The sequence below is a fragment of the Microcaecilia unicolor genome, chromosome 9 (assembly GCF_901765095.1).
Source record: "Microcaecilia unicolor chromosome 9, aMicUni1.1, whole genome shotgun sequence".
In the NCBI taxonomy this organism is placed as follows: domain Eukaryota; kingdom Metazoa; phylum Chordata; class Amphibia; order Gymnophiona; family Siphonopidae; genus Microcaecilia; species Microcaecilia unicolor.
In genome coordinates this window covers 58,652,195-58,673,927 of record NC_044039.1, presented here as the reverse complement: position 1 = coordinate 58,673,927, position 21,733 = coordinate 58,652,195, and the positions used below count along the sequence as shown (strand labels likewise).

Sequence of the window (21,733 nt, the reverse complement as noted above, 5' to 3'; positions counted from 1 at the left end):
TGATCAAGTAACAAGTCTTGGATTTCTTATGAGAAATCATGAGAGCGTACAATTGTGTTCCGCATACTTGAATTGCTGTAGTAAGCTCTAACATAACTATCTCAAGAGAAATCCAAGACTTGTTTCTTGATCATTGTCTCCACCTTATTTTTCCAGCAACATACACCTTCTTTAGAATTGCTAGACTCTTGACAGACATTGGTTGCCGAAACATGGTGGGGTTGGTCTGTTTTCTGTGCCACAGAGGCTAGTTGACACAAAGTATTAGTCTGTTTTGGTTTTTTGAGCTGCTTGCTTCTGTTTTGTTTCCTGCCTCATTGGTTCATCTAGTCGCACCGACAATGGAACATTTCCAAAATTTTTACATAGTGGCATAGTACTCCTTAACACTGAATCCATAGCCCTATCATTTCAGTTTCTACATACTTGCATGAAGTTGTAAGTTCCCTGCATCTGAGCCATCAGATCCTGCAGTTTTTGTTTTCTTTGTATAGGGTCCTGGGGAAGGGTGGAAGTGGAACAAAACTCTGCAGCTGGTTGATGTACTGGCTTGGGTACCTGTCAAGATAGAACAAAGCCACAAAATAAATTCAAGATAGTGAATAACCTATTAAAGTTATCTACTGCAACCATCAAATACATGTCTGAAGAAATCTAATACTATAAGAACATCCAAGCACTACAATAAACCTTTGTAATAAGCTATTACAAAATTTGAGACAAAGTGGCACATATGCCTATAAAGTGGTTCAATCCTGAAAAACTGCAAGCTTTAAACTGAGTCCAGAGGACTGGAAAATCATTTGGTTTCTGATGAATTCTGATGAAAGAAAATAAAGTGACTTTACATTACTACCAGGACATTAGCTTTAAATTATTTGCTCTGTGAATAAAGACTTGCCATTTGATGAAAATACTACTTGTATTAGAGGTCCTCCTTACCTCATTTCATAGAAATCAACTGGAGGGCAATAAGCCATCATGGACACTGACTTTCTACATCAAGAGACCATCATAAAGCATAAAAGCTCAAAGACCCACCATGGGCAACAGTGTGAATATAGAGAGACTAGGCCCAGGGCAGAATTGAGCAAGGTAGAAAACCTGGTAGGAATTAAGCATGGAACAGGAACCACAGGCAAAGTGGAAAACCAAGGGTTAAGCAAGAATTGGGTGTGACGTAGGGAAGAGCTGACAAGCAACAAGGTGGACAGCACATCAAGGTGGACAGCAGTAGACAGAGGTCAGGCCCACCAAATCTGAACCAGCAAGGTCATCTTGCGGGACTTCTATATATTTAGAAAAACACCTCTTGCTGGTCCAATGGACTCCTCAGGGAGCTCAGATTGCCGCTAACTCCAGACTCCGTTCCTTCTATCTGCCGCACCTTATGCCTGGAATAGACTTCCTGAGCCTGTACGTCAAGCCTCATCTCTGGCCGTCTTCAAATCTAAGCTAAAAACCCACCTTTTCGATACTGCTTTTAACTCCTAACCCCTACTCACCTTTCAAAACCCTCACCTTTTCATCCTCCCTTCAACTGTCCCATATCCCTGATATGTCCTGTCTGTCCTAACCCTTATCTCTCACTTGTCCTGTCTGTCCTAATTAGATTGTAAGCTCTATCAAGCAGGGACTGTCTCTCTATGTTCTAGTATAAAGCGCTGCGTACGTCCGGTAGCGCTATAGAAATGATTAGTAGTAGTAGTATGCTTTTTTTTTTTTTTCAATTCCCTGCAAGTAAGCTGCTATGTTGTATTGACTGATAACCCTTGGCCAGATCCTTTCCCCTCCAGTCTCGCCTGGAGGCACACCTACCCAGATGGGTTTTTAGGGCCACCACAGCAAATCATAAACCCAACTTGCTAGGTGTGCTTCCAGGAGAGCGCTGGAGAATAGCTAGGCTTAGGTGGCATAAAAATAACAAAATTGCTTCTTCATGGGTTGGAGCCCTTTTAGATAGGAAACTGGATTCAATGATTTCTCAGAGTTAGGTATCCAGAGCTGAGAGTATCCAAACCACTACAGTAGGAACTGCTAACTTGTCTCTCCTTCAGGCTAGAATGAAACAGCAGTGTAGACAATGGCAGGCAGATGATCAAAAGCCCTGCGCTGTTCCAAACAGCGCTCTAAACTAGCGCTGGAAAGTGCAGGGCTTTACCGCACCGATGATCAGAGATAATGCATGCAGACTTAAGCAGCGCAATTAGGTGCGGTAAAGCCCAGCACAATCCTCCCGCATTTGTTTGACAGGTCTGGGCTGTCAAAATCACAAACCTGTCAAACACAGGGGCTGGAGGTCCATGGGACCACCAGGCCCTGACTACCCCTGCCCCGAGCAATGGGGGCTGGAGGTCCGGCGGGCCTCTGGTCCCCCCCGTATCTGTTTGTGAAAAAGACATGGCTTTCGGTTGGCATTGACTGTGCAGGATTGACAATCTGTACTAATCTGTTTTTGTTTTACAATAGGTGAATTGATGTTCTAGTGCTCACTGTAGTGTTTAAGATGCTTTCCTTTTCCTTGTGTGACTCGTACAAATTACAGCTTATGGTATGGTAGAATTGCTATATAAGTCCCGAGTGTTTTGTATTCTCGGTATGCCTAGTACTGGATTTGGGGTGGGGGGGTGTTAAATGACCGGCCCAGGGTGTCAACTACCCTAGCTATGGCACTGAGACAGACACTTATGGATGCCAGTCCAAAGATTAAACAATCTCCAGATTAAGTTTCTTAACAGACCTGGATGCTGGTTTCAGCTACTGCAGGTAGTTTGTGGCTCTCTCCAACTGATGGCAAGCCTGTTTTCTTGAATATTTCAAAGGCTTGTCCTCTTTCTTCCAGTGGCTTAGCACCCTACAGAAAAAAATAGAAATTCAGCCATAAAGACTTTTCATTTGCTACTGTTCTTAGGGCAAGGATCTGCTATGGGAAGCTCTATTTTTGAGACTTCAGTGGTTTGAAAATAAGCTCAAAGCAGCACAAAAGTATCAACTTTAAAAGGAGTTAGTGTCAATCCTGTTGATCAGTAAAAATTTAGAAATCATGTTCATAAGCCTGAATTAAAACACAGGCTCTATCAAGGAAATTTTATGACAGGAGAAGGCATGACATCAAAAAGTTGAAGTAATCCGCGCAGTTGTGTCTTTAAATAAAAAAGCGCAGAAAACCGAGCACAAGAGGGAAGAACAAGAAGGAAAGATTTAGTCTCAGTTATACTAACATGCCAGCTTGTGCAGCATATGGATGTACACAGAACCACAGTCAAAATGGAATTACCTTTCATCTGATAGAGTAGCAATGCATTAAGGCAGCCGTCAGAAGTGAAGGAATACCAGGGTACATAGGAAAAGGAAAAAGCAAAATTATGCCACTTCGTAGGTTGTGTCATAGAAATATCTTCCTAGGACAAAAAGTAGCTGGAAATGGAAAACAGGTCCAACAGGCCCACATCTCCCTCTTTCCCCAAGTACATACTACTTTCCAATTCAGAGGCAGAAGAAAAGAAAGGTTCCTATGATCTAGATCTGCTACCTAGGATGGTGGCACCTTAATGTCCTGCACACCAGGACTGAGGAAGGAAAGGAGGAGATTGCCACCAGTCCTCTTAGATGGCAATAGTGTGTGTTCAATATCCATGAATACCACCAGTGTATGTGCAAAAATGGATCACGTGAGAAAGCTAAGTAGCTTGCTTCCTCAAAGGTGCTATGAGCAGGCAGACCCATCCTTTAGTATCCCAACTTTCTGGTATAGCATTTTAACAGGCCTCTTATGAGCATCTAGATTACTGCAATGCACTCTACGCTGGCTGCAAGAGCAAATAAATCAAGAAACTTCAGACAGCTCAGAATACTGCAGCTAGACTCATATTCGGCAAATGAAAATATGAAAGTGCTAAACATCCCTACGAGAAAAGCTACATTGGCTCCCACTCAAAGAACGCATCACGTTCAAAATATGTACCCTAGTTCACAAAATCATCCACGGAGATGCCCCAGCCTACATGTCAGACCTGATAGATCTACCACACAGGAATGCCAAAAATCCCGCACATTCCTTAATCTTCACTTCCCCAACTGTAAAATACAAACTAACGCATGCGTCAACCTTCTCCTACCTGAGCACACAATTCTGGAACAAGCTGCCGCGCAACTTAAAAACGCTCTATGAACTAACCAACTTCCGCAAACTACTGAAGATCCATCTCTAACAAGGCATACCACAAAGACCAACAAATATGAACTCAAATACAAATATCCAGAACTGCCTTACAATATTTGCTTGTTAAACTACTAGTATGTTCTATCATTATCATGTTTGCTTGTTAAACTATTATTATGTTTTATCATTATCATGTTTGCTTGTTAAACTATTATTATGTTTTATCATTATCATGTTACCCAAGATCCTTCTATAATGCTAAATGTATATCTTCTTATATGCTTCCACTATTCATGATGTATTGTAAGCCATATTGAGCCTGCAAAGAGGTGGGAAAATGTGGGATACAAATGCAATAAATAATAATATTACTGTGTGATGTTATAGCAGTGTGATTTGTTCCATCTGAAGAGTAAACAGCTTCTGTCAAAGAAAGCTAAGTGCCCACTTTTCTGTTTGTTTTTTTAAAGAAAGCTAAGGGCCATCAGAAACAGAACTATATAATTGCTATACATTAACAGCAGTTAACATGTTTCAAAGACACCCATGAGCAACATTTGCACATAAATAGAAGCAATGCATGCAATCTCATGCATATTCTTTGTATGTGCCCTGAAAATCATAGGTACTCCTGGAATCAATTGAACCACAGATGTATGAAATCAAGTTTTATGTACCTAATGTAGAAATTTGAGCATATGATAGCTGCTTGCTATGAAAAATTAGTGTATTCTGTAACCCCTGGCTGTTTCATTGGGAGGTTGTGTGATAATAGCAGCCTGTCATGGAAAATTGATAAAGTGAAAACACATCAGTAGAATATCAGAAGGGTGAAAATGGACATGACAGACTCTAGGGCAAAGTACAGCTTAAAGATAAGAGCATTTCTTAAGGAATGGAACAAAGTAAACAAGAAAAGGGGGCAGTGTGTAAAAGTAACTAACTGCAGATTCAGCAGAAACTAGGAAAGGTGGCAGGGGGTCAGCAGACATGGAGTTTTGCCCATAAGCAGTTAGAAGTGGAAGAAAAAGTATAAAAACGGAGTTAAAGAGAAGATGGGAACTTAGTAAAGCTGATCAGCGTTTTGCTGCAGACTTTTAGTTCCCCTCACAGGAAGGGACAATTGCTTGTTACAAAATATATATTTTATGAAACTGCAATGTAATTGGTTTTGTCCGATGAGTGTATTTTTTTGATTCAGAGTATATCTCTTCCTGTGATAACAGAAAGAATTTAAGTATAAGAGTGAATCCATGGAGAAGCACCATCTGAAGATTTAGCCCATACAGCCTTCCACCGATTCCTTCCCAGGAAATTGGGGAGAGGGGCTAAACACTAAGGGGTTGCAGACACTGAAGGACATAGGCTCTAAGCCTATAGGAGATGCTTTCTACTGGATATGTTTGACTAGATTCTAATGTAGGAGGCAATCCACTAGGTAGATGAACACAAACTCCCACGCAGTGGCGTTCCAAGGGGGGGGCAGTGGGTGTGGTCCGCCCCGGGTGCACACCGCCAGGGGGGTGCCGCGCGCGCCTGTCCTCCGTTGTTCCATGCTTCTTCTCTGCCCCGGAACAGGAAGTAACCTGTTCTGGGGCAGAGAAGAAGCATGGAACAACGGAAGACAGTCGCGTGCGGCACCCCCCCCCCCCCCCCCCCCGGCAGTGTGCACCCGGCGGGGGGGGGGGGGGGTTCCTGCGCTGCATCGGGGGGGCGCAGGGCGCATCGGCAATCCGCCCCAGGTGCCAGCCCCCCTAGGAACGCCACTGCTCCCACGAAAAACAAAACTATAGGGAGTGGGAAGGGATCTGGGTGTCATCGTCGGTAATACACAAACATTCTGTTCAGTGTGCTGCTGCTGTGGCTAGGAAAGCAAATAGAATGTTGGGTATTATTAGGAAAGGTATAGAAAACAGGTGTGAGGATGTTATAATGCCGTTCTATCGCTCCATGGTGCGACCACACCTTGAGTATTGTGTTCAATTCTGGTTGCCGCTTCTCAAGAAAGATATAGTGGAATTGGAAAAGGTGCAGCGAAGGGCAACTAAAATGATAGCGGGGATGAGACGACTTCCCTATGAAGAAAGACTAAGGAGACTAGGGCTTTTCAGCTTGGAGAAGAGAGGGCTGAGGGGAGAAATGATAGAGGTATATAAAATAATGAGTGGAGTGTAACAGGTGGATGTGAAGCGACTGTTCAAGCTTTCCAAAAATACTAGGACTAGGGGGCATGCGATGAAACTACAGTGTAATAAATTTAAAACAAATCAGAGAATTTTTCTTCACCCAACGCATAATTAAACTCTGGAATTCGTTGCCGGAGAACGTGGTGAAGGCGGTTAACTTAGCAGACTTTAAAAAAGGGTTAGACAGTTTCCTAAAGAACAAGTCCATAAATCTCTACTAAATGGACTTGGGAAAAATCCACAATTCCAGGAATAACATGTATAGAATGTTTGTATGTTTGGGAAGCTCGCCAGGTGCCCTTGACCTGGATTGACCGCTGTCGTGGACAGGATGCTGGGCTCGATGGACCCTTGGTCTCATAGGCGGTCGGTGGCCCAACTGTTTGGGGAGGCTAAAGGGGGTGGGCTGGGGCTTACATCCATAACTGTCTGACAACACACAGAAAAAAATAAGTAAAAATACAATTAACACCTTTTATTAAATGTAACATAACATAGTAACATAGTAGATGACGGCAGAGAAAGACTGTCTAGATATTACATATGTATCATATGTCAAAAAAAGTGGTTGCTCTTTTACGTGCCAAACAGGATTATTATATCCAACTAACCAACTCTCTTGGCTCTAATCCTCGACTTCTCTTCACCACATTGAACTCTCTCCTCAAGGTGCCCCCTCCCCCAACTCCCCCTTCATTATCTCCTCAGACCCTTGCTGAATTCTTTCACAACAAGGTTCAAAAGATAAACCTTGATTTCTCGACCTCACCAGCTCTCCCTCCACTAGTCCATTCCCCTCTCTCTCCTTCCCCTCATTCCCTTTCCTCCTTTCCTGAAGTTACTATTGAGGAAACTACACTTCTCCTTTCTTCTTCAAAATGTACCACCTGTTCCTCTGATCCCATTCCTACCCACCTTCTTAATGCCATCTCACCTGCTCTTATTCCTTTTATCTGTCACATTCTCAACCTCTCACTTTCCACTGCAACTGTCCCTACTGCCTTTAAACATGCTGTGGTCACACCTCTCCTTAAGAAGCCTTCACTCGACCCTACTTGTCCCTCTAATTACCGACCCATCTCCCTCCTTCCTTTTCTCTCCAAATTACTTGAGCGTGCTGTTCACCGCCGCTGCCTTGATTTTCTCTCCTCACATGCTATTCTTGACCCACTACAATCTGGTTTTCGCCCTCTCCACTCAACCGAAACTGCGCTTAAAGTCTCCAATGACCTATTACTGGCTAAATCCAGAGGTCAATATTCCATCCTCATTCTTCTTGATCTTTCCGCTGCTTTTGACACTGTCAATCACAGCATACTTCTCGATACCCTGTCCTCACTTGGATTCCAGGGCTCTGTCCTTTCCTGGTTCTCTCTCCTTCTCTGCTCATATCCAGCAGATTGCCAAGACCTGTCGTTTCTTTCTTTACAACATCCGTAAAATCCGCCCCTTTCTTTCCGAGCACTCTACCAAAACCCTCGTCCACACCCTTGTCACCTCTCGTTTAGACTACTGCAATCTGCTTCTTGCTGGCCTCCCACTTAGTCACCTCTCCCCTCTCCAGTCGGTTCAAAACTTTGCTGCCCGTCTCATCTTCCGCCAGGGTCGCTTTACTCATACTACCCCTCTCCTCAAGACCCTTCACTGGCTCCCTATCCGTTTTCGCATCCTGTTCAAACTTCTTCTACTAACCTATAAATGTATTCACTCTGCTGCTCCCCAGTATCTCTCCACACTCGTCCTTCCCTACACCACTTCCCGTGCACTCCGCTCCATGGATAAAACCTTCTTATCTGTTCCCTTCTCCACTACTGCCAACTCCAGACTTCGCGCCTTCTGTCTCGCTGCACCCTATGCCTGGAATAAACTTCCTGAGCTCCTACGTCTTGCCCCATCCTTGGCCACCTTTAAATCTAGACTGAAAGCCCACCTCTAACATTGCTTTTGACTTGTAACCACTCGCCTCCACCTACCCTCCTCTCTTCCTTCCCGTTCACATTAATTGATTTGATTTGCTTACTTTATTTATTTTTTGTCTATTAGATTGTAAGCTCTTTGAGCAGGGACTGTCTTTCTTCTATGTTTGTGCAGCGCTGCGTATGCCTTTTAGCGCTATAGAAATGCTAAATAGTAGTAGTAGTAGGGGGTGCGCTCCGGAGGGGGGAGGGTGTGCTGTGCTGCACCTGGGGGGGGGGTGCGCAGCGGCGACCCTCCCCGGGTGTCAGCTGCCCTCGCTACGGCACTGGATCACAGTCTAAGTCAATTCATCACAAAATATAAACCAAAAGCATTAGGGGCTTATAGCCCATTTAGTTATGTTTAAACAAAAGAGATGTACATGAAAAAATATGGGAAAATTAGGTTCTTACCTTGGTAATTTTCTTTCCTTTAGTCATAGCAGATGAAGCCATTATGTATGGGTTATGTCCAACCACCAGCAGGGGAGATAGAGAGCACTCAAACTTTCACAGTGCCCTCTTGGCCAGCTAGCTCCACTGCCTCTTCAGTATTTGAAGCTTCCAAAGCAGTATGGCAAACCGCAATGGGAATCACAAGAGCTTTCCTCACAGCGAACGATGGCCCATCACAAGGGCATGAACTCATAAAGGAGGGAATGCACATCCTCCTGGAGGGAATAAACTCATCCTCCTTATTGTATAAGTGGAGGGGAACACACGCGCCTCCTGGAGGGAATCACACATCCTCCCAACACACTGGAGGGAATGAACTCATCCTCCTATTTATAGAACTGGAGCGAAACACACGCGCCTCCTGGAGGGAATGAACACATCCTCCTAAATTTAAACTGAACATGAATCCTGAAGATTGTTTTCCAACTTTCTCCTAAGGAAGGAACTTCAGGAAATTAGAACAGAACCTGAAAAACAGATTCACAGCATACAGACAATCATACAGGGAGGGCTCATGGCTTCATCTGCTATGACTAAAGGAAAGAAAATTACCAAGGTAAGAACCTAATTTTCCCTTCCTTGTCATCAAGCAGATGAAGCCATTACGTATGGGATGTAACAAAGCAATCCCTAGATAGGGTGGGAACAAGCCACACCACGCGCTAGCACTTGTGCACCAAAACGCGCATCCCTCCTGGCAGCCACATCCAGCCTGTAATGTCGGGCAAAGGAGAGCTTAGAAGCCCATGTCGCTGCACTGCATATCTCTTGAAGAGAGAGTGCTCCAATTTCAGCCCAAGAGGAAGAAATCGCTCTAGTAGAATGTGCCTTAAAGGCTACAGGCGGAATCCTGCCGGCCAGCAGATAAGCTGAAAAGATAGTTTCTTTGAGCCAGCGGGCAATAGTGGCTTTAGACACTGGAGACCCTCTGCGAGAACCGGATACCAAAACAAACAGATCAGAAGTCCTGAAAGAGTTAGTAACTCGCAGATACTGCAGCAGAGTCCTGCGCACATCCAAAAGGTGCAGCTGCCCAAAAGATTCTGGAAACTCTTCCTCTGAAAAAGAGGGCAAGAAAATAGGCTGGTTTAAGTGAAAGGCTGAAACCACCTTAGGCATAAAGGAAGGCACGGTCCGAACCGTGACTCCGGACTCTGAAAATTGCAGAAATGGGTCTCTACAGGACAGCGCCTGGAGCTCTGACACCCGTCTCGCCGAGGTAATGGCCACCAGAAAAATGGCCTTCAGTGTCAAATCTTTCTCCGATGCTCGCCGAAGCAGCTCAAAAGGAGATGCCTGCAGGGTTTTCAAAACTAGCCCCAGGTTCCAAGCTGGTCAGGGTGCTCGCACTGGAGGTCGGAGCCGAAGCACCCCTCTAAAAAACCGTGCCACATCTGGGTGAGCAGCCAAAGACACGCCTTCCACCTTACCACGAAGGGAGGCCAAAGCTGCCACCTGCACCCGCAAGGAATTATAGGCCAAGCCTTTTTGTACACCTTCCTGCAAAAAGTCCAGAATCGGCGAGACAGGAGCCCGCATTGGAACAATGGCTCTGGAAGCACACCAAGACTCAAACAGGCACCAAATCCTGGCATAAGCCACGGAAGTGGACCGCTTGCGGGCTTGCAAGAGAGTGGAAATAACTTTATTGGAATAACCTTAATCCGTCAATTGCGCCCTCTCAATAGCCATGCCATAAGACCAAAGCGGCCGGCGTCCTCCATGGCTACCGGTCCCTGAGTCAACAGGTTCGGTACCAGAGATAACGGCAGAGGAGCCTCCAGGAGCATCTGTCGGAGGTCTGCATACCAAGGTCTCCTTGGCCAATCCGGGGCGATGAGGACCACTTCTCCTGGGTGCAGCCGAATCCGCAAGAGCAGGCGCCCTATCAAGGGCCATGGGGGAAACACAAAGTAGACCCGGAGGCCAGGGTTGAGCCAAGGCATCCAACCCCACCGAGCGAGGATCTCTCCGTCTGCTGAAGAAGCACGGGACTTTGGTATTGGCACTTGTCGCCATTAAATCCATCACGGTCTTGCCCCATTTGGCACAGATCTGCAGGAATACTTCGGCTGCCAGATTCCATTCTGCTGGATCGATCTGATGCCTGCTCAGATAATCGGCCTGCACATTGCTCTGACCTGCAATATGAGCTGCCGACAGACACTGAAGATGCAGCTCGGCCCAGTGGCAAATCAGTTCGGCCTGCGCGGCTAGTGCTCTGCACCTTGTTCCGCCTTGTCGATTTATATAGGCCACCGTTGTCGTGTTGTCCGACATCACTCGACAGCCAATCCTTCCAGGGTCACTTGAAAGGCCAGAAGCGCCTGAAACACCGCTTTCAACTCTAGGCGGTTGATGGACCACTCCGACTCCTCGGGTGTCCATAGACCCTGGGCATGCTTCCCCTTGCAGTGTGCGCCCCAGCCCTTCAGGCTGGCATCTGTTCCAAACGGGAAGCGTCAGCGGCATTCCTCGCCGCAGCATGCTGTCCGAGAGCCACCACTCCATGCTGAGACGGGCCGCAGGGAGCCAAGTCTGCATTGGTAATCCTGAGAAATAGGAGACCATCTCCGGAGTAGGGAATACTGTAGAGGTCTCAGGTGCGCTCTCGCCCAGGGTACCACTTCCATCATGGCTGTCATCGATCCCAGCAGCTGGACAATGTCCCAAGCTCGCGGGCGGAGCATCCTCAGGAGCAGACGGACCTGATTCTGAAGCTTGCACCACCTCAGCTTGGGTAGGAACACATAGCCCGAGACTGTGTCGAACCTGGCTCCCAAAAACTCTAGAGATTGTGAAGGGAACAGGTGACTTTTGGCCATATTGACGACCCAGCCTAGAGATTGCAGTACTGAGACCACTCTGGCTGTAGCTTGTAAGCTCTCTGTTGCAGAGTCTGCTCTGATGAGCCAGTCGTCTAGGTACGGGTGAACCCTGATACCTTCTCGCCTGAGAAAAGCAGCTACTACCACCATTACCTTCGAAAAGGTTTGGGGAGCTGTGGCGAGGCCAAAAGGCAAGGCCCTGAACTGGAAATGTTTTCCCAACACCTCAGACCTCAGAAACTTCTGGTGCGGGGGCCAAATCGGTATGTGCAAGTAAGCTTCTTTCAGGTCTAGAGACATGAGAAACTCTCCTGGCTAAACTGCCGCAATGACGGAGCGCAGGGATTCCATGTGGAAATGCCACACTCTCAGGGACTTGTTCACTTCTTTTAAGATCAGAATAGGGCGAAAGGACCCACCTTTTCGCGGCACCACAAAGTAGATGGAGTATCGACCGCAGCCTTGCTTGGCAGGAGGCAGCGGGGTCACTGCCCCTAACTGAATCAGACCTTGTAAAGTCTCCTCCACCGCCGCCCGTTTGACGGCAGAACCGCATCGGGACTCCACAAACACGTCTCTTACTGGAGCGTTGAATTCTATTCTGTATCCATCTCTGATCAGGTCCAGAACCCACTGATCTGAGGAAATCTTGGCCCACTCCTCGACAAAGAGGGAAAGCTGTCCTCCGATGACAGGCATCGAGGAGAGGGCCGGCGCACCATCATTGAGAGGGTCGCCCCTGAACTCCTGGTCTTGAGCCACCGGCTGCGGAACGCTTGTCCGAGCGAAAGGAGTTCCTCTGCTGACCACGGGCACGTGAAGTGAACCCAGCAGAACGCCCCGAGCGGTACCTTCTAGCTTCACGGAAGCGAGGTCTGTACGAGGAGTGGACCGCCTGGCCCTTAGAGGAAGGCCTCTGCCTATCTTCGGGCAAGCGCTGGGGTTTTGGATCACCCAGGCCTTTCACAATTTTCTCTAACTCCTCACCAAATAGGAGAAGTCCTTGAAAAGCAACTTCACCAACCTTTGCTTAGAGGCCATGTCCGCTGCCCAGTGTCGTAGCCACAGACGACGGCGAGCCGCCACTGCTACTGCCATTTGTTTAGCCGAAGCTCTGACAAGGTCACCTCCATCCGCAGAGCCACATCCAAGAAGGGCTCCGCTCCATCTCCGGTCTGAGCCACTGCCTGGTGCAGCCAAGCTAGGCAGGCTTTCACAGCATAACAGCTGCATGCAGACGCCCGAACAGTGAGACCTGCAATTTCAAAGGACTGTTTCAACGCTGTTTCCAGCCTACGGTCTTGAACATCCTTCAGGGCAACACCTCCTTCAACAGGGAGGGTAGTTCTCTTTGTCACCGCAGTGACTAGGGCATCCACTGTAGGCATTTGAAAACGAGCCATATGTCCCTCACGCAGAGGGTATAACTGCCCCATAGCCCTGGAAACTCTCAAAGATCCCTCGGGGTCAGCCCACTGAGACGAAACAAGCTCTAGGATGGAGTCATGCAAAGGGAAGGCCCGAGCAGCTTTCTTGGTACTAGCCATCCTGGGATTACCCGAGGAGGCCATGCCACTGTCAGGATCTTCAATCGAGAGGGCCTGCAGGGTATCTGAAATAAGCGCTGGCAGCTCATCACGGTGGAAAATCCTCACCGCGGAGGGATCATCCAGATCCTGTGGTAAATCCGCACCTGACTCTGGTTCCTCAGACCAAGAACGTCTGTCAGAGTTCTCCGAATCCTCACACCCCGACCACGGGGGGGGGGGGGAAGGTGCACCACAATCTGAAGGGGAATTAACCCTTCTGCGCTTATCTTTAGGCCAAGCATCCGGGGAAAAAAAGCCTCACTGGGCAGTCCCAGGCCAGAATCCATCGGGGGGGGGGGGGCAATCAGAGGAGCCTCAGGCGACCCTTGAGGAAGGGCTCTTTTCATCATGTATGCTTTATGCAGCAAAAGCACAAAATCCGGGGAGAAAATCTCACCCTGGGCACCCAAATCCTGTCCGGTGCTAGCCACTCCTGAAATAACCTCATCTCGTGGTGCCCCACCCGGCTCAGGTCTCTCCGTGTCCACGGAGGCCGCGCCATGCGGTAAGCAAAATGGCGCCCGCTGCCAGCTCAGAGTGGGAAGAAACATCGCTCGCCATGCTCGGGCCGGCTCCTACGCCAATACAGCACGATTTACAGAGCCCTGCTGCTGATTTGCGCTTGCCACAAGTGGAATAGCGCTTTACATTGTCTGCAGCCATCGCCGAAAAACGGCGGTAAAATCCAAAATGGCGGTTTCACGCCAAAATCGCCCCGATCGCGGGCCCACCCCAGAGGAGTTGGAAAACACTCTTACCTCAAAGGATCTAGTGTACAACTACGATCCTGCTGAAAATCAGGTCAAAAACCTCTGTTCCAGCGTTTCTGCGTTTAAAAACGCGACGCGACTTTTTTTTTTTTTTTTTAAGCTGTGAGGAAAGCAGAGGTATTGAAGACTCCGGAGGCTCAGATGAGTGGGAAAGGCAGGGAAAGGGCGAACCTATATGCCTGCATCCACTGTTGGTGGGTAAGGACAGGGAAAGCAAGGCAATATGTCCACATCCACAGAGGTATGGGTAAGGCAGGGAAAGGGCTAACCTATGTGCCTTTAAAGTGAAGCTGCTATAGCCTCCAACACCCCGGTTAACAACTGGCAAGCCAGGAACCACCTCCCGGCAGATTTTTCTGGAGCTCGAACAAGCTGCAGCCACCCTGCTAAGGGAGATAGAGAATACTGAAGAGGCAGTGGAGCTAGCTGGCCAAGAGGGCACTGTGGAAGTTTGAGTGCTCTCTATCTCCCCTGCTGGTTGATGGACATAACCCATACGTAATGGCTTCATCTGCTTGATGACAAGGAATTATCTTTTTTTATTTTGACTTGTTTTAAAACCTTCAGAGTCAGTGCACCTCTGCCTAATAGTTGAGATCACAGTCTAAGTCATCATCACCACAAACAATATAGGAAAAAGAAAAACCAAAAGCATTAGGGGCTTGGCTTATAGCCCATTTAGTTATGTTTAAACAAAAGAGATCTGCATGAAACAAAATATATTTTTTTTTTTTTAACTTGTTTTGTTTTAAATGGTTCTTCAGAGTCATCAGCAGCACCTACCTCTGTCTCCTGAAATCCAACGTACGTGCCAATTTCTGGGTGTGGAACGGAAGTGGGAGGGAACATCTTTCAGACTCAGTCTCCTCTTCTTGCCTTCCCTACGTGCCCCTCCCGCGCGTTCCCGCCTATGCGAACAGGAGTACATGGGACGGGAGCGAGCGCTCGAAGGCGGGCTCAAGGCTGACTGGCTGCCTGAGCTGAGGGCGGGGTGAAGAAAGAAGCACTGCAGGCACACAGGACCGCGGCGGCACGCCATGTGAGAGCCCGAGTGGTCAGAACTCGATAACTGCCTGCATGGGCTGAATCGGGATGGCGTGTCAGTGTCGGCCCAAAATAGATGATCCTGCGGAGCGGCGAGCCCCGGGCGGGCGGAACTGGGGGCATGGCGTCGTGGTAGGTCCGACCTGTCAATCAAGATCCGATCCTTCGGCTGGGGAAGCTTAGCCACCCCAAGCCTCTTATACTGGGCGCCTATGCTTGGTCTTTTCCCAGTGTGGCATTACTTATGTACCAATACCAGGAAAGACTATCGCAACAAATCAAGGGATACCATATCGATACAATCAGGAGACTTTCAACCACTAGAGATGTTTCCGATTCTCAACCTTTCAAAAAAATTCACTCACATAGCAAGAAATGGACGTTTTACAAAAAGGATTGTCATTTGTTCCTACAGTTAAAAATGCCTTTCAGACCAGAATTGATCTATTCAAATTTAGTCGCAAATTACAGATCATCCAAACTTTCTCCAATGTCAACTCCAACCACAGATATATCCACAGTCAAGAAACCTTCTACATGGATTCCATCAGATCCTATACACCCACTTATTCAAGCATTCTCCACATGTGTAGAAAAAGATGTACTTCAGCTTGAGAAGAAAAGATTATAACACTACAAGAAAAAAATAAGCAGCCATCAAAAACCTTAGGAGAAATAAGGAAATAGTGATCAAACCAGCAGACAAGGGAGGAGGGATTGTTATGATGAACTGAGATGACTATGTAAGGGAGGTCAATAGACAACTTTCAGACCTAAATGTCAGGAAGTATTTTTTCACGGAGAGAGTGGAGGATGCTTGGAATGCCCTCCCGCGGGAGGTGGTGGAGAGGAAAACGGTAACAGAATTCAAACATGCATGGGATAAACAAAGGATTCCTGTTCGGAACGAAGGGATCCTCAGGAGCTTAGTGGAGATTGGATGGCAGAGGCGGGGCTGGTGGTTGGGAGGCGGGGCTAGTGCTGGGCAGACTTATAGAGTCTGTGCCCTGAAAAAGACAGATACAAATCAAGGTAAGGTACACACAAAAAGTAGCACATAGTTATCTTGTTGGCCAGACTGGATGGACCGTGCAGGTCTTTTTCTGCCGTCATCTACTATGTTACTATCCACCTTATAATTGAAAGAGAAAAACGCCTAGATTTCGACCCAAATCGGGAGATAGACGTTTATCTCACAAAAACGAATAAATTGGTATAATGGAAAGCCGATTTTGGACGTTTTCAACTGCACTCCATTGCGGAAGCGTACAAAGTTGACGGGGATGTGTCGGAGGTGCGGCGAAGGTGGAACTGGGGCGTGGTTATCGGCCGAGGAGAGATGGGCGCCTTTCGCCGATAATGGAAAAAAAGTATGCGTTTGTAGCTAGAATTTAGGGCACTTTTCCTGGACCCTGTTTTTTCACGAATAAGGCCCCAAAAAGTGCCCTAAATGACCAGATTACCACCAAAGGGAATTGGGGATGACCTCCCCTGACTCCCCCAGTGGTCACTAACCCCCTCCCACCACAAAAAATGATGTTTCACAACTTTTTATTTTCACCCTCAAATGTCATACCCACCTCCCTGGCAGCAGTATGCAGGTCCCTGGAGCAGTTGTTAGGGGGTGCAGTGGACTTCAGGCAGGTGGACCCAGGCCCATCCCCCCCCCTACCTGTTACAATTGTGCTGCTTAATGCTTATTAGTCGTCCAACCCCCCCAAACCCACTGTACCCACATGTAGGTGCCCCCCTTCACCCCTTAGGGCTACAGTAATGGTGTAGACTTGTGGGCAGTAGGTTTTGAGGGGAATTTGGGGGGCTCAACACAAAAGGGAAGGGTGCTATGCACCTGGGAGCTCTTTTACCTTTTTTTTTGTTTTTGTGAAAGTGCCCCCTAGGGTGCCCGGTTGGTGTCCTGGCATGTGAGGGGGACCAGTGCACTACGAATCCTGGCCCCTCCCACGAACAAATGCCTTGGATTTATTCGTTTTTGAGCTGGGCGCTTTCATTTTCCATTATCACTGAAAAACAAAAATGCCCAGCTCACAAATTGTCGAATAAAACATGGACGTCTATTTTTTTATCGAAAATACGGTTCGGTCCGCCATTTCACGGACCCGTTCTCGGAGATAAACGCCCATGGAGATAGACGTTTTTGTTCGATTATGCCCCTCTATGTTACCTTGATGATTTCTATATTCTATTGGATAAGGACCCCACTCCGGATTTACAGGCAGACATTCAGGAACTCAGATATATCACCACATATGGGTTTCTTAAAGAGAGAAAATTCCTACAAATTAAACACCCCGTCATCCCCACTATATATATTCTACCTAAGATCTGTAAATCTTTAGAAAATCCACTGGGCAGACCTATGTGTCCGGCAATGGATCTATTCTCGAGCCACTTTCAATATTCGTGGATTTCTTCATCCGACCCTTCGTCCCTCAGATTCCTTCATATGTATGCAATACCACAGACGATCAATATATTGCAGGAATATGATGGATCATTAACAGATACAATAATGGTGACATTGGCTATAGAATCGCTGTATACCAATATACCTCAGATTGAAGCACTGAGGATCATAGAAACAACTCTTCAGAAAAGAACTACGAACAAAAGAATTCCCAACCATCTCATCTTAACCTGTGCAACTCTTGCACTTACCAAGAATTATTTTCTTTTTCAAGATACCTTCTATCAACAAATCAAGGGCACCGCCATGGGGTCAACCAATGCCCCAGATTTGGCAAACTTATTTGTAGGAAATTTTGAAGAACATTTGACATCCAGTATCTTCTCAGACAAAATTAAGATATACAGAAGATGTATCGATGACATTTTGTGGCATGCTGACATTGAGTCATTACGTCTCTTTCATACTTGAACTCTAGAGACCCTAACCTTAAATTTAAAATGGAATTTAGTGAAGATTGTGCATTTTTTAGACCTAAATATCTCCAAGGGACCATATTTTTCCAGACTATCTACAGGAAACCAACCGATAGAAATGTTTTCCTACATTATACTAGTCACCACAATCCCTCATTAAAACGCAATTTACCTCTCAGTCAGTTCCTCAGATTGCGCAGAATATGTTCCAACTTCGATGATTTCAACACACAGAGAATTTGAGAGATTCCAAAATAGGGGCTACCCTGAAAAAATGTATACAATATGGATACAGGAAAGCACTATCTGAAGATAGAGTTACATTATTACAACCCACCAACCACAGAGAATCTCCAGACATTGTATGCACTCAGATATTCCCATCTAGCAAAGGACATACAAAGAACCATAAGATGTAATTGGCATATTTTGGGAGGTCTGGACGGTTTTAAAGAAAAAAATCTAGTGGTGGCTTACTCAAGGAATAAGAACCTCAGAGAACATTTGGTACCCTCTTTACCAGAAATAAGGGAACGTCCAACTCACCATGGCCATCACCGCTGTGGCAAATGCAGCATATGTAGCCATTCCATTGAAACATCTGTTTTTTTCTCAACCACAAACTCTCAAGACTTTTCATTTGAATCATACTTCGGACTGCAATACCTCAAGTGTGATCTACATTATACAATGCCCATGCTATATATAGGGAAGACTATTAGAGCAATTAAAACAAGAATGATAGAACATAGAAGTTGTATCAACAGACGAGTCAAAAGTGCTCCTCTCCTTAGCTATTGGGTAATAACCATGACATTTCAGATCTAAAATCTTTGGTTTTTAAAGTACTTCATACCAAAAGGAGAGGAAATATTGACAACCAGCTATTAAGAGAAGAACAAAAACTGATTTTTGAATTAGGAACTCTAGCTCCAAAAGGTCTTAATAATGAAATAGATTTGTCAGTCTATTTATGAAGAATGCACAGTGAATGAATACTATATTTAGATCATGATATATATTATCAAAGGAACCCTTCCAGATTGATATTCTAATATGTTCAAACTAGTCATTGTAGGTGACTAATTTTAAAATACACCATATTTTACTGATAAGTTTTTTTTGTTTCTACCTCATTTAAAATATTTTGTGATATTACTTTAGTGATCTTAGTTATCTTAAGTTTCCCAATATATGTGCATAGTCGTCATATTTTTGAGTCTTTTGCAACTTTGTTTTATTTTACTTATTTTTATTCAAATATGCATCCAATATATCTTTACATATTATACACATATTTCATTAGTAGTTTGATACCTTCGATATCATATTTTATGTATAACCCTTGTAACAATCCTTAAGAAAGCCAATCAAAAATCATATTCTATATATTTTTTTGCTAAAACACACAGTTTTTTTTTAAAATACACAAACCTTAAATTCAAATATACAACATTCATATACAATGCAACATCTTGTTGAATATTTTTATTTCATGCATTTTTTATTGGTTACCCACTTTCTATATATTTTTTATTTTTTAATATAAATTTTATTTTTTCATTTCATTATTTTCTTTTCACAATTCTTTTATTTTATTTCTTTTTTATTCTCATTTTTATATATATATATTTTTTTCTTCTAATATTTTTTTCTCAAATATTTAAAATATTTTTATTTTATTATTCACTACATTTAGTTGATTTTGTTATTTGAATATTTCATTTTCTTTATACATTTGTGACATATTCCCTTCATTTTTGGGATTAGACTTAAAGCAGTACAAACCACATATGATGTCCTTGAAAAATATGGACGATTGACAATTTTTTGAAGTAAACAGGATTTTTTGGCATTAAGACAGTCTCAGAATTTTCTTTTAGAAATATTTAATATCAATATTTTCACTTTTGATCATTTTCCTCCAATTTTGCATTTTATCACAGCAAATTCTCTGATCGGTCAAGAGACATGTCAATCTAAAGTATCATTTCAATGCATCATCATATCTGTATCAACCAATCACTTAAATTACTGTTTTATCCACCTATTGCTGTCTAGTTACTGTTAACTTACATCATTTCTGGTTTCTTTTGGCGCCAAAATTAACATATATAAAACTCTCTCGTAAATTGCTACATGCTGTTTGTCTTTTGTACACCAGAGTGACGCTACATTACCCGAATTATCAAAGTACATTTTTCTACTACAACATTACGATTATGACAGAAATCTCATTAGTATTCGTTCTCAATGCTCCGTTTTTAGGTACACTTTGTGGATTAAGATATTCTTTAGTAGAGATTCCTCACGTCTATTATGTATCATTTCACACTTTGCATTTTTAATGAGTTCATTCATTACTCTTTAAGGATGTCCTTCATGAAACACAATCTCACACATACACACACTTCGTTGTAGTTTAAGCATATGCACCCATTTCATTTTTACAGACTATCCGATACAACATACAGTGGGGGAAATAAGTATTTGATCCCTTGCTGATTTTGTAAGTTTGCCCACTGACAAAGACATGAGCAGCCCATAATTGAAGGGTAGGTTATTGGTAACAGTGAGAGATAGCACATCACAAATTAAATCCGGAAAATCACATTGTGGAAAGTATATGAATTTATTTGCATTCTGCAGAGGGAAATAAGTATTTGATCCCCCACCAACCAGTAAGAGATCTGGCCCCTACAGACCAGGTAGATGCTCCAAATCAACTTGTTACCTGCATGACAGACAGCTGTCGGCAATGGTCACCTGTATGAAAGACACCTGTCCACAGACTCAGTGAATCAGTCAGACTCTAACCTCTACAAAATGGCCAAGAGCAAGGAGCTGTCTAAGGATGTCAGGGACAAGATCATACACCTGCACAAGGCTGGAATGGGCTACAAAACCATCAGTAAGATGCTGGGCGAGAAGAAGACAACTGTTGGTGCCATAGTAAGAAAATGGAAGAAGTACAAAATGACTGTCAATCGACAAAGATCTGGGGCTCCACGCAAAATCTCACCTCGTGGGGTATCCTTGATCATGAGGAAGGTTAGAAATCAGCCTACAACTACAAGGGGGGAACTTGTCAATGATCTCAAGGCAGCTGGGACCACTGTCACCACGAAAACCATTGGTAACACATTACGACATAACGGATTGCAATCCTGCAGTGCCCGCAAGGTCCCCCTGCTCCGGAAGGCACATGTGACGGCCCGTCTGAAGTTTGCCAGTGAACACCTGGATGATGCCGAGAGTGATTGGGAGAAGGTGCTGTGGTCAGATGAGACAAAAATTGAGCTCTTTGGCATGAACTCAACTCGCCGTGTTTGGAGGAAGAGAAATGCTGCCTATGACCCAAAGAACACCGTCCCCACTGTCAAGCATGGAGGTGGAAATGTTATGTTTTGGGGGTGTTTCTCTGCTAAGGGCACAGGACTACTTCACCGCATCAATGGGAGAATGGATGGGGCCATGTACCGTACAATTCTGAGTGACAACCTCCTTCCCTCCGCCAGGGCCTTAAAAATGGGTCGTGGCTGGGTCTTCCAGCACGACAATGACCCAAAACATACAGCCAAGGCAACAAAGGAGTGGCTCAGGAAGAAGCACATTAGGGTCATGGAGTGGCCTAGCCAGTCACCAGACCTTAATCCCATTGAAAACTTATGGAGGGAGCTGAAGCTGCGAGTTGCCAAGCGACAGCCCAGAACTCTTAATGATTTAGAGATGATCTGCAAAGAGGAGTGGACCAAAATTCCTCCTGACATGTGTGCAAACCTCATCATCAACTACAGAAGACGTCTGACCGCTGTGCTTGCCAACAAGGGTTTTGCCACCAA

The 21,733-nt window shown here is 45.2% G+C and overlaps 1 protein-coding gene across 1 annotated transcript in view; it reads right to left on the bottom strand.

The window, feature by feature from the left end:
* Positions 1-21,733, bottom strand: part of CAPRIN2 (caprin family member 2) — a 701,412-nt gene that overhangs the window by 411,396 nt on the left and 268,283 nt on the right. The window contains 2 exon segments of the mRNA XM_030214677.1: positions 427-558; positions 2,741-2,854. Coding sequence (XP_030070537.1) covers positions 427-558; positions 2,741-2,854 — 246 coding nt within the window.